Here is a 15,010-nt window from a genome sequence, read left to right as displayed (position 1 = left end):
TCTATTTCTAAAGTACCTCGCGGGCCGCTCCAAAAAAGGAAACAGGCCGTAGTTTGGACACCCCTGCTGTAAAAGCAAGTTACCTTTATTTAGTGTTGCTAAGAGTGATCATATGTTGGCCTTGTGCAGGAGTATTCATACTTTTTTAAATAAGCGTGTTAGATATATTCAGCTTAACTGATTCAAGTCATCATTTAGCTTTGACTCAATTAAGTAAAAAAACTTAAAATGATATATCTTTACATTTTGACTGAGTCAAAGCAAAATAATAAGTTGATTAAGTAAAGTTGTTTATTTTATTTATTTATTTTTTTCAGTAAATCTTTCCACCCTATCCATCCATCCATCCATCATCTTTCTGCTTCTTCCTGCTCAAGAGTTGCGGCGGGTCCAGAGCCTAAGCTGAAAATACTGGGCACAAAGCAGGAACACCCTGTGAACAAGGCACCAGTCAATCATAGGGTACCACACACAACCTCACACTTACACCTAAGAGCAATGTAGCATGAAACAATGTAGTCCTACATAATCATAATGCATCATGAGCTGTGTTAAATAAATCTTATTAATATGTTATGAATAATCTATTCCCATCACAAAAGTGTGAAACTTTATTTAGAACACACTCATCTTTTAAGACTGAATACATGATTAAATATAAGCTATTATTATAGTATTAAAGATAAGTATAATTCAAGAGTGGCTAAACATAATTATAGCATGACTGAGTGTGTATTATCAGAAGGTCAGCTTTCTTAGTTATAATGCTCTATGCAGGCTGGGACTGAGTTTCTTGGTACTGATGTATACTGGTGTATAGCATATTATAATCATGGCTTATGATGCATTGTGATTGGAATACACTATAAACATGACTATAGTGTGCTTTGTATTTTTGTGAATATTTATAGCCATGTTTGTGATGTCTTATAATGTGTAATAAATGTGCTCATAGAGTCTTATAGAGGTGAGAGAGTGTTACAAAAAAAAGTCTATTGACTTGAGAGGCTTGATTTAGACTAGGGCTGTCAACGTTAAAGCAATAACGCACGCAATTCATTTGTAATCAGTAACACATTCTTTTTTTTATGCAATTAATTGTGCCACCAAGTTTGACCCCAACTTCCGCCATAATCTGCCACGCTCCCGCCCAACGCACAGATTTTTTTCTGGAGCGATACGCTTGTGTTGATGATTTGGCATAATCTGGTCTCAATTCAAACTAGCTATCAAATATACTTCTTTTAATTTAAGCTAAACTGCTGATAAGGTGCAGTTTATTCTGTATATATAAACAAATGCTGTCTTTGCTGCTTCATGCTGTTTACACGTACAGTATGTGCTATGTTCACTGCTTGTTCACAGCCATGACACTCCGTTTAATACATCTGCGCTGCATGTCCCATTGAAAACACTGTTTGAAAGCTCAGCGGCAAATTTTCAGCATTTCAGCTTCACACTGCACATATTTACATACTGGAACACAAACTATTTACTTTTTACTTTTTCCTCCCATGCTAGACAGCTCTAACCAATCAGAGGAGACAACATTCCCACGTGGTTTATTGATGCAAATTTTGATTAATTTAGGTTTATATTATCAAACAGAAGGAGAAAATGCTCCAAGTAACCAATGAAAAGAACTACAAGTGTAAAAATGTCCTTTTATACTCAAATTAAGACCTAATTTAGAATCCTTACAACCAAGCTGAGATGTTTATAAAAAAGGAAAAAAAGTTTCCTCTGTCTAACATTGGCTTTATCTCCCCTCAAACCTATTTATATACAAGTATATATTCGTATTTTAATTCATACCACTAATATAAATAATTGCATTGTACATTTCATTTTATTTACATTTAAATATCCACTATTAAAACTTGAGTGTTAAGAGTGTGATTAATCGCAGTTAATCACATAATATTATTGTTTTTAGTTGATTGACACCACTGATTTGCCCTGATCTTAACTGAATTTATTTCATTAATTAATGAACAAACAAACAACAACTTAACCATGTGATTTTGAGCTCCAGTGTAGCAGAGGCCAAATATTGAATAAAAAGAGCTCTACAAGACTCAAGATTTTTCCACTATTTCTGTAGACTTGGCTGAAGTCTAATTGCTTTAACAGATGAATGTTCTGAAGGAGATGAATGAACAGAACCAGAGACCATTTATTACAGCTCATTTATTTAGTTCAGCATCTTCAAAAACACGGTACTGGAAAATAGCACCTGGTCACATCTCTAATGTTTACTGCTCAAACTGCAGCGAGTTTAAATGATGCTGAGCATCAGGAGCACCAGAGATTTCACGACTGTGGTCTTCTACAATCAAAATAGACTCTATACATAGAAACAAGCATATAATAATAATGTAGTATCCCAAAAAAAAAAAACCCATACATAACCCATAGTTTATAATATAGCACCGTTCATAGCATTCATCTGCTGTACTAGGCATCCACAGTCCTCAGGGGTGGTTACCAAAGCAGTCAATTAAAGAGAGCACAAATTATAGGGGCGGAAAGGCTGCTACGTACAGTAGTGTCTAGTCCACAGGATTATGTTTTTATTAAAGGAGACAAGGGTCTGCACCTTGAAAGGGGGAGCAGGATGTCTGTGCTCAGGTCTTCAGACAGAAGGACTTAAAGAAAAACATGTGTGGACCTCACTGTTCCTACATCCCAGCGAGGGATGCCACATATGGAAAAATACATAAACCCAGATGCTGATGGATGTTCCACTCAAGAAATGGAAGAGGATATGTTACGAGTTGGCTCGCGCAAATGCTGGACTCTCTATGAAAACTAGTCCGGGCCTTCAGAAAGAGCTACTTATTCTAATTTACATACATAGATTTTTTAAAATCCATTACAATTAATTCTGATTAAAGATTAAAAGTGTTTATACTGTATGTGGATTTTACTCTAACCATCTTACCATCTTATTGTATGCTGTTTAAATAGCATTTACACAGCAGTTCAAAAAACAAGTGGCCCAAATCAGATATTTTTGCAGTAGTGTGAACAGCAAAAAAAAAGTGGCCAATTCCAAATATTGACCACTTTTGTATGTTTATTTGTGGGTTTAAAATTTAATACATATCTGACTAACATCAATGTGAATCAGTCTAAACAATCCGAATCCGAATTCATGTAACTGTGAACATGGAAAATGGACAACAGCAGTGAGTAAGAGTTTCAGAAGCACTGAAAAAGTAACGTCTAAAAAAGCTTAAAAATAAAAAGGCTTAAAAGCTAAAGAAACCAAAGAAATTCCAGTGGGCTAAGCGCTGCCACTATGATCAGGAAATCGCCGGTTCGAATCCTGTTCATGTAGCTTGCCATCAGCTACCAGAGCCCTGAGAGAGCACAATTAGTCTTGCTCTCTCTGAGTGGGTAGATGGCGCTATCTCCCCACATCACTCCAAATAGGTGATGTCGATCAACACAAGGGATCTGTGAGCTGATGTATCAGAACCGAGTCGCTGCGTTTTCCTGCAAGTGTGCTTTAATGCTACTCGGCAATGTTGCATCAGCAGCAGTTGGAAAATAGGCGGTGGCCGACTTCACATGTGTTAGAGGAGGCATGTGCTAGTCTTTACCCTCCTGGTGTGCTAGGGCATCACTAGTGATAGGGAGAGTCCTAATGAGTGGGTTGGGTAATTGGCCAAATAATTTGGGGAGAAAAAAAAGATAAAAATTTGATTTAAAAAAAATGATATTTTTGCCATAGTGTGAACTGCAAAAAAATCCAATTCTAAATATGGGCCACTTTTGTGTCTTTATTTGTGGATTCAAAATGTAATACATATCCGATTAACAGCAATATGAATCAGTCTGAACAGCCAGATCCAAATTCATGTAACTGTGTACATGAGGAGAAGGGAAAATGGACAACAGCAGTTTGACATGTTTAAAGATGTCTTTTTTTTTAATGTCTAAACATGGCCACAGGAGGATGTAGCTACAGGATCAAAGTTTAAAAATAAAATGCATAAAAGCTTTTAAAAGAAACCAAAAAAGTGTTTGTGTTCAAATAACTTGCCTTATTTACAAGAGTTTGAAATGTTCACACAGATGCCAGATATGGGTTACAATAAAAAAAAGTAGCTTTGATGAGCAGATTAGATTTTAATCTTCTGTGAAAATGCAGTCTTAAGGTCATTCTATGCTTCTGTGTCTAACCTACACCGTAGCCTGATGCACAACTCCCCATAAATATAACAGCGCAATGTGGCGATGCAGATGCAGCAGCTGTGGTTTATCTGCTGGGCATTGTCTTCTCGTCTTCACATTTTCATTTTCACTTTGTCTTTGTTTAAGAGGTGTTTTTGAGCAATGCAGACACAACAATGCACAAATATAAATGCTCACAGCAGTGGAGGCCATTTGTTCAGGCTACACCATAGCCTCTGCATTGATTTATAGGAGAACTCCGGTGTAAAATTGACTTTTGGTGTAGTAAAAACATAATAAAAAGTACTTACCATTGTTGAATAGCACACCTCAGCTCTCACACAGCTTTCTGAGATAAGGTAATTTTGTGCTTTTTGCCCAGCACCGCTTTGGGGCATATTTTGCCCCTGATAAACCGCTTTTTACAGCATTATCCAGGGTAAGAGTAGCTCCACACCTCCTTGGTAGAATCCGGAGAGCCCCAACATTAAAATTAATTACATTTAATTAATAACTTCAAAAGTGCACAAGAACCTTAGTAAAAAATAATGTTTACATCCCGTGCCACCAGCTTTCAGCTCTGAGCACCGCCATCACTGTACTGATAATGACAGACATATATACATAGACTTCTCATAGCTTGCCTCCTGACACCCAGTGCATTTATTTATACTGAGGAAGGTGTTTAATACACCTATAATAATCACAACTATACCAATTTTACTTGATTTTTACACGGTTCGGTTTATTACAAATAGTAGAGATGTAATAATGATACAGGACGCTGTCACAAATTACAAAATACCTGCTTTCATGCTGAAATACTTTGTATTATGTTCTTTAGCACAAAATTACTGGATCTCTGAAAAGCTGTGGGAGAGCGGAGGTGGGCTATTCAACAAAGGTTAGTACTTTTTATCATGTTTTACTAAACCAAAAGTCCATTTTACACCGGAGTTCTCCTTTAAAGCAGAAGTATCATGACAACAAGCCTTGTGTGAGTCCATTCAGAGACATTAAGACACTATGTAACCTGAGTTTTCAGTTGCTAGGTACGTTTTTTAATTGCTTAAAAATGATGGCGACATGCTCTGCAAAATTCTGAGCTGGATGCCAGTCCCACCACCGGTAATGCAAAACCTCTGGATGAAAGAGTGCAGTAAAGACTGGTGGAAGAGTCATAGTAAAGGAATTCACAGACTTTTTCTGTAAGAGCGTAGGAGCGCAAGAGCCCCAATTCCAGTAATAATGCATGTTGCTGTTGTCTTGAACAAGTTAGACTTTTTAATAGAGTGCAAAATGTGCGTGCAAAGAGGGTATTTAGACTTTCTGATTGGGAATGTAATTGGATACAAGTGTTTACATGGCTATTATTTGACTATGAATAGCAGAAAATTTAAAGAATTATCAACTTATATTGTATTTAGAATAGCCTCAGTTGATCACTAGATTGATTTGATTTAGGTGTATACAGTTGCAAGAAAAAAACTCACAAAAAATATGTTTGCATGGTTTTATTGAACACAACATGTTAACACGCACAGTGAGGGGGGGGATATGTGAACCCCTAGGCTAATGACTTTTCTAAAAGCTAATTGGAGCCAGGATGTGATCAGATTGGATGTGTTGTTTAAAGCTGCCCTGCCCTATAAAAACACACCAGTTTTTGAGTTTGCTGTTCTTAATAAGCATTGCTTGATGTGAATCATGCCTCGCACAAAAGAGCTCTCAGAAGACCTACGTTCAAGAATTGTTGACTTGCATGAAGGCTGAAAAGGGTTACAAAAGTAGCTCTAAAAGCCTTGATGTTCATATGTCCATGGTAAGACAGGCGGTCTACAAATGAAGAAAGTTCAGAACTGTTGCTACTCTCTCTAGGAATGGTCGTCCTGTAAAGATGACTGCAAGAGCACAGCACAGAATGATCAATGAGGTGAGGAAGAATCCTAGAGTGTGAGCTGAAGACTTACAGAAATCTCTGGCACATGCTTACATTTTTGTTGATAAATCTACAATAAAGAAAAACATCAAACAAGGATGAAGTTTATAGGAGGACGTTTGATTGAGGTTATTGCTGCCAAATTAGTAATTAAATGCAGCCATTTATTAAATCCAAAGGTTCACAAACTTTTTCCACCCTGCACTGTGAATGCTAACATGCTGTGTTCAATGAAACCATGCAAACATATACATTTTTGTGTGGTATTAGCTTAAGCAGACTGTGTTTGTCTATTGTTGTGACTTAGATAAAGATCAGAACACATTTAATGACCAATTTATGCAGAAATCCAAGTAATCCCACATCCTTTTTCTTGCAACTGTAAAATAGCCTCCCTTGGACTAGATCAATTTGATTGAAGTGTATACCTGGACGTGTTATAGTCCAGTTGAGATATTAGTCAGATTTTTTTGTGGAAGTTAAAATTCTTATTCATCTTTTCATGTGACTTAAAAAAGTTGATATATACAGAATCAACCAAAAGAGCCTGTGTTCCTGTAATAATGCACATTTCTGTAGCCGTGTTGTACAACCTAAGTTTTGCAAAGAATTTAAACCTAAAATTATCCAATTGGGAATCTAATTGCATGGCAATTGTTTGTTTTATATTTTTTGGATTATTTACACAGTAACTCACTTGTATTGTATTCTGAATGGCTCAACTGATAATGGATGGATGATCAGGCTGAATGTAAACATGGCTAGTGAAAAGGACACTCCAGATGAACCAGAAGTGTCCAGATGACACTATTTATGGAGCCTGGAATGTTCTCCAAGTTTGCCGCTCATAAGCAAATATTTTTCATACACTTGGTCACAAGGGAAATAGAAGAGAGCGAGTTCAAACAAAAGAGACATTCATCCTCAAATCCTAATAAAGCCTTCAAGCTGCTAGCTGCTCCAGTCCCAGCAGGGTGACCCACCCCCACAGTCCCTCTCCTCAACCTTTGCTTCTTCGGGGTCTCTGTGTGTTTTTCTTTCTCCTCAGAGGATTGTGCAATGGGATTTCGCACCACCTGAAACGTTCCCCTGATGTTCTCTCTTTCTCTCTCTCTCTCTCTCTCTCTCTCTCTCTCTCTCTCTCTCTCTCTCTCTCTTTGTCAGTGTACATCCAGATGTTGCATCTCTAGAGGGGACAGGAGATGTTTTTACAGACTCGCTGCACACAGTTCCTCGCTGAGATGTAGTTTCAGCGAGACTGTGATGTTTATTTGTTTGAAGTGGTTCAGTAGTAGTCTCCATCGTAGTCTCTCATCTGATCATATCCAGTCAGATCTCTGATGTTCGCTTCTATGTAGGCAGCCATCTCATCTAGAGAAACAGTAATAATGAGGTCAGTAAAAGTATACATTGTATAATAATGTCAACACAAGGTTTTTATACAAAAAAATGAGATGACTAAATAAATTGTATTTGTAATTCTTGGTAATGTTTCCATTGTTCTTAACAACAGCCTCAGTTTACACAACAAATTTTGCCATCCAGAATTAACTTCACTTATCTTGAGTTTATATGACCATTGGGCAGAGTTAAATTAACACTTTTCCGGAAGTTGGTCTTTTGGTGACTTGCTCTTATGGCCTACAACACAGTGGAGTCTGTGAAGTCAAGAATTATATAAAATATAACTCAATACTCAAGTGAAGGTAGCTCTTGTGGGCAAGACTACACACTAATGGTAAGTTAGTATACTTAGAAATTTTGGGTATACTTTATTTGTAGCTAGTTAATATTTACTCAAAATATGATTTTTTTTCTCAAATAAAGTGAATAAAGAAATTGTTGCTTCAAATCGCAGCAAAGCAGTAAAGGTGAATCAGCACCAGAAGAATTGAATCATGCTTCTCAACAGCTTGCGAATAAATACTGTCCTGTTGTTTCTGTCCATGTTAGCGCACTCCTTTACTAAAAACATCAGATTTACTATCATCAATTCAGAACAGTACACCACCTATACAGGATTTAAAATAGGCTGGGCTGTTAAACAGATGGTCCATAACTTTAAAACCACCTGCGTAGTATTGTGTAGCACTGATACATCAAGATGTTGGCTTTGGTGTTCAGTTGTATCTGGCATCAAGTCATAAGTTTTGTAGATGTAGATTGTAAGGTGGGACCCCCACCTCCATCAATAGCCTTGGATGTCAATGGTCCTTTCGCGGGGCTACTGAGAGCCTTGAGAATTCCCTAGTCCACTCATCTAGCCATCACACATTGAGAACTGACTGTTCACTTACTGCCTAATTAATCCATCCATTGACTGGAATGATTAGAACCAATTTTATTCACTTCAGTTGCTAGTGTTTTTTATGTTATGACTAATCAATGATGATCCTTGCTCTTCATTACAGATAATTTAGACCAATTTTACTTTTCTCTAAATTGACTTTAAAATAGTTTTGATGACATCATATATAGAATATCTCGGAAGGTGTTTGCAGTGTTCTGTTACCTGGTGGTAAAATCCGCAACACTGCGGTGGCTGAGATGTCACCAAGATCATTCCTAGTGATGCACTTGTAGGTACCCGAATCCTCCCGAGTAGTTTCTTCAATCTGTAGCCAACTGGAGAGCTCATACTTCTGAGGGCCTCCTCTGGACTAGGGAGTCATAGACAGGCAGTTAGACCAACAGACAGACAGATTGATTGATTGATTCGTTCATTCATTCATTGATTTACCTGCACAGATATATGAGGATCATCACCAGGCAAAATGACCTCGTTCCCATCCTTCCTCCACTCCACAAGAGCCATGGGGAAAGCAAACACCTCACACAGGAACGCCACACTGCTGCCAGTCACGTTCACCAGGTCCCGCGGCGGGACCTTAATGACTGGAACTTAGCATCACAAGAAAAAAGAGAGAGAGGAAGAAAGAGAGAGAGAGAGAGAGAGAAAGATCAGATAAGGGATCGTGTTCAGAAGCCATTTCCTCTCATGTAAGTCTGACTGCTGCAGCTGTTCGGAGGCCATAAATCTCCTCCTGAACGCCAGTGGGAAAATTACAGGTTCCAGAAACTCTAAAATTCCCAAGTACAGACAGGCAGGTTCAGGGAGGTTAAGGTTCAGGGAGGAAAACATCTGACTGAACGTAACAAAAACAAGCAAGAACTTCTGGCATTCTTGCATGTTACCACCATTAGAAGTGAGGCCTCTTAATGAGCATTACAGTATAAGGCAGAAGTAAGGTCCAGAAAGGAAAACATTCTAAAGATCATGAAGAAGAACCACTGAGACAAACAAAGACAAAAGGAGTCTTTTGTCTTTCTAAAGGTAGAAAGAAGCCAACACTAAAAATAAGATACTTACTAAAAGCATGAAAAACAACAACAGAACCCAAGAAACCCAAGACTTAAATGAAGAAACTTTTTAAGAGCATGAGGAAGAACCACTGAATTGCACCAAGACTCCAAACGTCTTAATAGCATAAGGTAAATCAACTGAGAGACACCTAAAACTTTGAGCATTAAGAGGCCTCTTAATGAGCATTACAGTATAAGGCAGAAGTAAGGTCCAGAAAGGAAAACATTCTAAAGATCATGAAGAAGAACCACTGAGACAAACAAAGACAAAAGGAGTCTTTTGTCTTTCTAAAGGTAGGAGGTACAATTGTAGAAAGAAGCCAACACTAAAAATAAGATACTTACTAAAAGCATGAAAAACAACAACAGAACCCAAAAAACCCAAGACTTAAAAGAAGAAACTTTTTAAGAGCATGAGGAAGAACCACTGAATTGCACCAAGACTCCAAACGTCTTAATAGCATAAGGTAAATCAACTGAGAGACACCTAAAACTTTGAGCATTAAGAAAAAACGCTAAAAGCGACCAATACTCAAAAAGAGAAATATTGTAAGGCCGTGAAAAAGAACCCATGGGAGAAACTAAGACTTTAAAGGAAAAATCCATCAAGAACATGGAAAGGAAAGGAATGAAAAATCAAAAGGAGAAACACCCTAAAAGTATTTAAAAGAAACACTCAAAAGGAAAAAGTCTCAAAGAACATGTGATGAACCAATACTCAAATGTTCCTAAGAACGTTAGATAGTACGAACAAAAGAAACCTAGACTGCAGACTTCGCAAAGGTATGAGGAAGAACCACTAATAGTCCAAGAATCAAAACTCTCAAGGCAATGAGGAATGACCTCTGACACGAGCCAAAACATGAAGACCACAAGAAAGAATCACGGTTAGTCCTTTTCCACCACATGGAACGGGCTCTGTTCTGGATTGTGCACCTAATTTTTAATTGTTCTAAGGGGGGGGGTTCCACTAAATAGGTTCTTGAACCTGAAAAAATGTTCTTAGGTGTAACTAAAGAAAAGTAGGTTCTTAAGTGCGAACCGAAAGCCAATGTGCACCAAGGTATTTAAAAGCCGGAACCAGATGTATTTTGGTCAAAAAGGGGGGAACTATGAGAATAACCAAGACTCAAAAAATGAAACTCTCTAAGAGGATGAGAAAGAACCAATGAGAGGAATCAAGACTCAAAACTCTCCAAATGCATGGTGAAAAAACACTCAAAACTCTCTGAGAACCACTGAGAGAAACCAAATTTCATAAGGAGAACCTCTGACTGGACCCAAACTCTAAGAGCACAGTAAAGAACTAACATTCTTTATAACAGTCTTAATAACAATTTAGACTCAAAACATTCTAAAAGAATGAGAAGGAACCAGTGAAAGAAATCAAGACCTACAACATAACATATCTGAGGAAAACAGTACAACAAATACACAACAGAGGTTAAACTCTCTGGGATCCGACAGTGGAAATATCTGGCAGATACAGCAGTCACTGCTAAAACTCAGAAAGAATGGTCTGTTGAATTACTTATACTGTAGAGAACATACAGGATGTTAGATTTAGAACACATTAGGGAAGGGACTCAGTATGAGATTACAGCATCTCAGAAACACATTGGGTGCCACGTTACATAATGTGCTAGTAGAAATATTAATTATACTAATAATGAAGAGGATATAAAGAGACGAAAAAGTGTATTATTTGGGCCTTTCTCATGGTGGCCAACTCCATCCCCACTTTTCCATGAGCTCCTTTGGGCTCATTTTTATTAAATAAAGGTTCTGCAAATGGTTCTTTGAGCAATCAAACCCAAGAACCAATATTGTCTTTCACAAAGAACTGAAATGAACCAAGAATCAAAAGGTGAAACTGATGAGAAAGAATCACAAAGAGGAACTAAGATTTAAAAGCTGAAACTCTCTAAGAGGATGAGAAAGAACCCCTAAAAGATGAAATTCTATAGAAGGATGAGAAGGAACCACTAAAATGAATCAAGACTCAAATGCTGAAACCACTAGAAGGATGAGAAAGAACCACTGAGAGTAACCAAGACTCAAAGGCTGAAACTTTCTAAAAGGATGGGAGGAACCAATGAGAAGAACCAAGACTCAAAAGCTGAAACTTTCTAAAAGGATGAGAAGAAACAAATGAGAGGAACCAAGACACAAATAATAGAACTCTCTAAGATGATAAGAAAGAACCACTGAGAGGAACCAAGACTCAAAGGCTGAAACTCTCTAAGAGGATGAGAAGGAACCACTGAGAGGAACCAAGACACACATGATGAAACTCTCTAGGAGGAGAAAGTACCACTGAGAAAAATCAAGACTCAAAATCTGAAACTCTTTAAGATAATGAAAAAGAACCACTGAGAAGAACCTAAATTTAAAAGCTAAAACTCTCTAAGAGAATGAGAAAGAACCACTGAGAGCAATTCAGACTGAAAAGGAGAAATTCTCTAAGAACCACTGACTGAAACATAAACTCTAAGAGAACAAGGAAGAACCAACTTAAGGACTCAAATAAGACTTAAGTTTGTCAGACTCAAAAGAACCTTTAACCGCGTGATGCTTTTTTCAACCTTTCTAAAGTTATTTACACTTGTATTTTACCCTATTACATACATGCATTTTTTATTAAACCAAAATTGATTTTTTTAACTAAAGGATTGGTTGTTCAAACTTGTTCAAAGTTTTAAAACTTGTTATTTTTTAGAAAGCGCATGTGGTTCTTTTGTAAGTGTTAAGAACCCATACATTGGTAAAGAACCTTCATATCAAATAATGTTTTTTCAGAGTGGTTCTTTAAAAGGTTCTTCACAGTTTACATGGAACCTTTATGGAACTTTTAGAACCTTTATGGAACCAAAAACAACTATGTTGGGTGTGAAGAAGCTTTAAATTGATGAAGAACCTTTACATCACCTAAAAATGTTCTTTACACTCTAAAATCTTTTATACAAACATGATTCTTATATAAACAATGTAAAGAACACTTATCCTGGTAAAAAAAAAAGACTTTACACCAAGTGATTGTTGTTTGGACTTCTGAAAGTTTCCTTACATTCACAAATCTCTTCTACAAAATCTTAGTTTTTTTTCTAAATGTGAGTTCTTTCCACTTTTAAAAAACCCTCTACATCACTACTATATTCAGGGTCTCCTACCTGTTTTACAGGGCCCCTCACTCACGTTGAGTCCAGGACTGGAGAACGCTGCTTCTTTAAACTTGCAGAGGTTCATGTACGTCTTGCCGTCAGTCCCACACAGAGGTTCTTGTGACACACAAACGCACTGAGCTTCGGGAACACTTCCATCAGCGTCCACCACCTGCCCGGGTTCCAGCTTGCACTCCATGTTCTCTCCACAAACTCCGTATCGGACGTTCCTGTCCTCCAGATCACATGACTGACCCTCCAGGTTTCCACATTCGAAGCAGCAGCCGCAGATATCCCTCACCAGCCCGGCTCTGCAGCCCTGAGTCACCGGACAGAGCTCCGGCACACACTCCTCACACACACTCTCGTTCCTGTAATCCAGCTCGTCCGTGGCCTTGTAATAGTCAAAGGTCATGGCCAAGTCATCGTCCAAGTCGTCGTAGGTGTACTGAGGTAAACTCTGGCAGAGTCCCACACTTAGGAGCATGAACGCCATCCATGTCATTGTGCACCACATGGCTTTATTCTTTCTTTGAGTTAAATAAACTTGAAAACTTGCTTTGTACAATAATTCTACTTCAAATTGTTTGGTAAATTAAATAAAATAGATATTTGTATTTATATTAAACTATACTAAAGGAAAGGAAATGCTATAGAGCTAGCACAGAGAGATAACAGCTCAGAAAATGATGCTTGGATCAGCAAGTTTACCTAAGGTAGCCTTGGGGGAAATTACTACACACTGATGGTAAGTGTCAGAAACTAGGGAACAGGACCAAGTATTTAAATATTGGAAAAAGCAAATGCAGAAGCAAATGGAAAAAAACTCAACTATTATAGGTGGATCCAACTCAAAGACTGCATTTACGAATGTTTATGTAGCCGCAAATGTTCATCAAACTCAAAGTAGTTGAGTAATGTTTGGAACTATTAATTTTTATATAAAACAGACTCAATTTATTTACTTAATTCAAACTAATTATGTGATTATAGGATTAGGAAATCCAAAAGAAGAGGAAAACCAGAAATCTTAATGTCTGGAAAAAAGTCTCAATATTCTAGACATAGACAACCCTAAGAAGATTGCCTACCTATATTATGTTCCTAATATTCTCCAAATACACCAGAAAAATCCATCTAAGTGATCTGGAAACCCTTGAAGAACTCACAAGACAGTTGATTCCACCAGTTTCAAGATTAGTCTCCAACCAGGCATGAGCTCCAGAAAATGCTGACAGGTCCTGAGAGATGTTCTTCAACGTAAACAATGGTAAGCAATATTATCCCTGTGTCCTTTATACAATGTGTTCATCAAAACCATTTAAAAAATGCCATCCAAAAACACTTCAGTCTCTTCCAGACTTCCACTCAGTCCCAGAGAAAAGAGAGCAGAGTGAGCAGCAGCAGCTCTGCCTGTCCTGCTCAGGTTCCCACCCCCATCCTCCTTCTTCTCCTCCTCCTCCTCGTTCTTCTCCTCCTCCTCCTCCTCCTCTTACTCTACCTCCTGCTTCTGTAGATCAGCCCCAGGCTCCTTAAATCTTAACACCATCTGTGGACTAGAAAAATAAACAAAAAATACACCCCCGTCTCACGTTCCCAACCGTCTACCCTCTTGTGTCAGCCCCCAGCCCTATTCTGGTAAAGTCTCTAGGAATGCTGGGAAGTTAGACAGTTTAGCAAAGTAAAGTACAGGGATTATTTATATACCTTGGAGTACATGTTATTTATGATGGTTAATAAATCAGAGTAAACCCTTCAGACTTCAGTTTGACATAATTTACTACTGTACACCTTAAACAAAAGAGTTTTTGATTGGTTAGTAAATCTACCGAGTCTCTAAAAAACAGTAAATGGCAGTTCTAGTAGTAGAGGCACAAAATAAAAAAACTGTTAAAATATTAAACAAAAACTGCTAGTTTCCGGGAATAAAAGACAATGTTCTCTTTTTATTTCAACAGGATGGTAACATTCTAGCAGCAGAAATCTGTAAAAAGTAGCATTTTTCTGGAATCCCAGTTGACAGAATGTTACAGCTGATCCAGCCTTGTTTGCTAGCTTCTTTGCTGTTACACTGATCGCTCACTGAAGCCCTGCTGACAAGAGCTGCCAGCAGGGCCGCCGCTCTGCATACGCAGACAACGCAGCCAGCGTTAGGCCTCAACCATTTTGCAGTTGCAGGGAGCCAAATTGACTGAGAATGAAATGTGTTGAAATTATGACATTATTAAATTTAAAACCCAATGTGAATTATTTATGATACGCTCATCTTTTTTGTCTTTAAACATTGCATGGGGCACCTACTCTACTACTTAAAAGCGGCACGTTATTATTTTTGTGCATAATATAATGCCCCCACCCCTATTGC

At 37.9% G+C, this 15,010-nt stretch overlaps 1 protein-coding gene across 1 annotated transcript; it reads right to left on the bottom strand.

The window, feature by feature from the left end:
• Positions 1-2,175: 2,175 nt before the first annotated feature.
• Positions 2,176-14,210, bottom strand: kazald3 (Kazal-type serine peptidase inhibitor domain 3). Its single transcript, XM_007247119.4, has 4 exons — positions 12,655-14,210; positions 8,862-9,022; positions 8,634-8,781; positions 2,176-7,492 (listed from the first exon to the last, which is right to left on the bottom strand). The coding sequence occupies exons 1-4, from the start codon at positions 13,160-13,162 to the stop codon at positions 7,407-7,409; spliced, it is 903 nt and encodes a 300-aa protein (XP_007247181.4). The 5' UTR covers positions 13,163-14,210; the 3' UTR covers positions 2,176-7,406.
• Between the last annotated feature and the right edge of the window lie 800 nt (positions 14,211-15,010).

This window comes from Astyanax mexicanus, chromosome 12 (assembly GCF_023375975.1).
Source record: "Astyanax mexicanus isolate ESR-SI-001 chromosome 12, AstMex3_surface, whole genome shotgun sequence".
NCBI classification, from domain to species: domain Eukaryota; kingdom Metazoa; phylum Chordata; class Actinopteri; order Characiformes; family Acestrorhamphidae; genus Astyanax; species Astyanax mexicanus.
The sequence above is the reverse complement of the archived record's forward strand: the minus strand, read 5'-3'. Positions and strand labels throughout refer to the sequence as shown.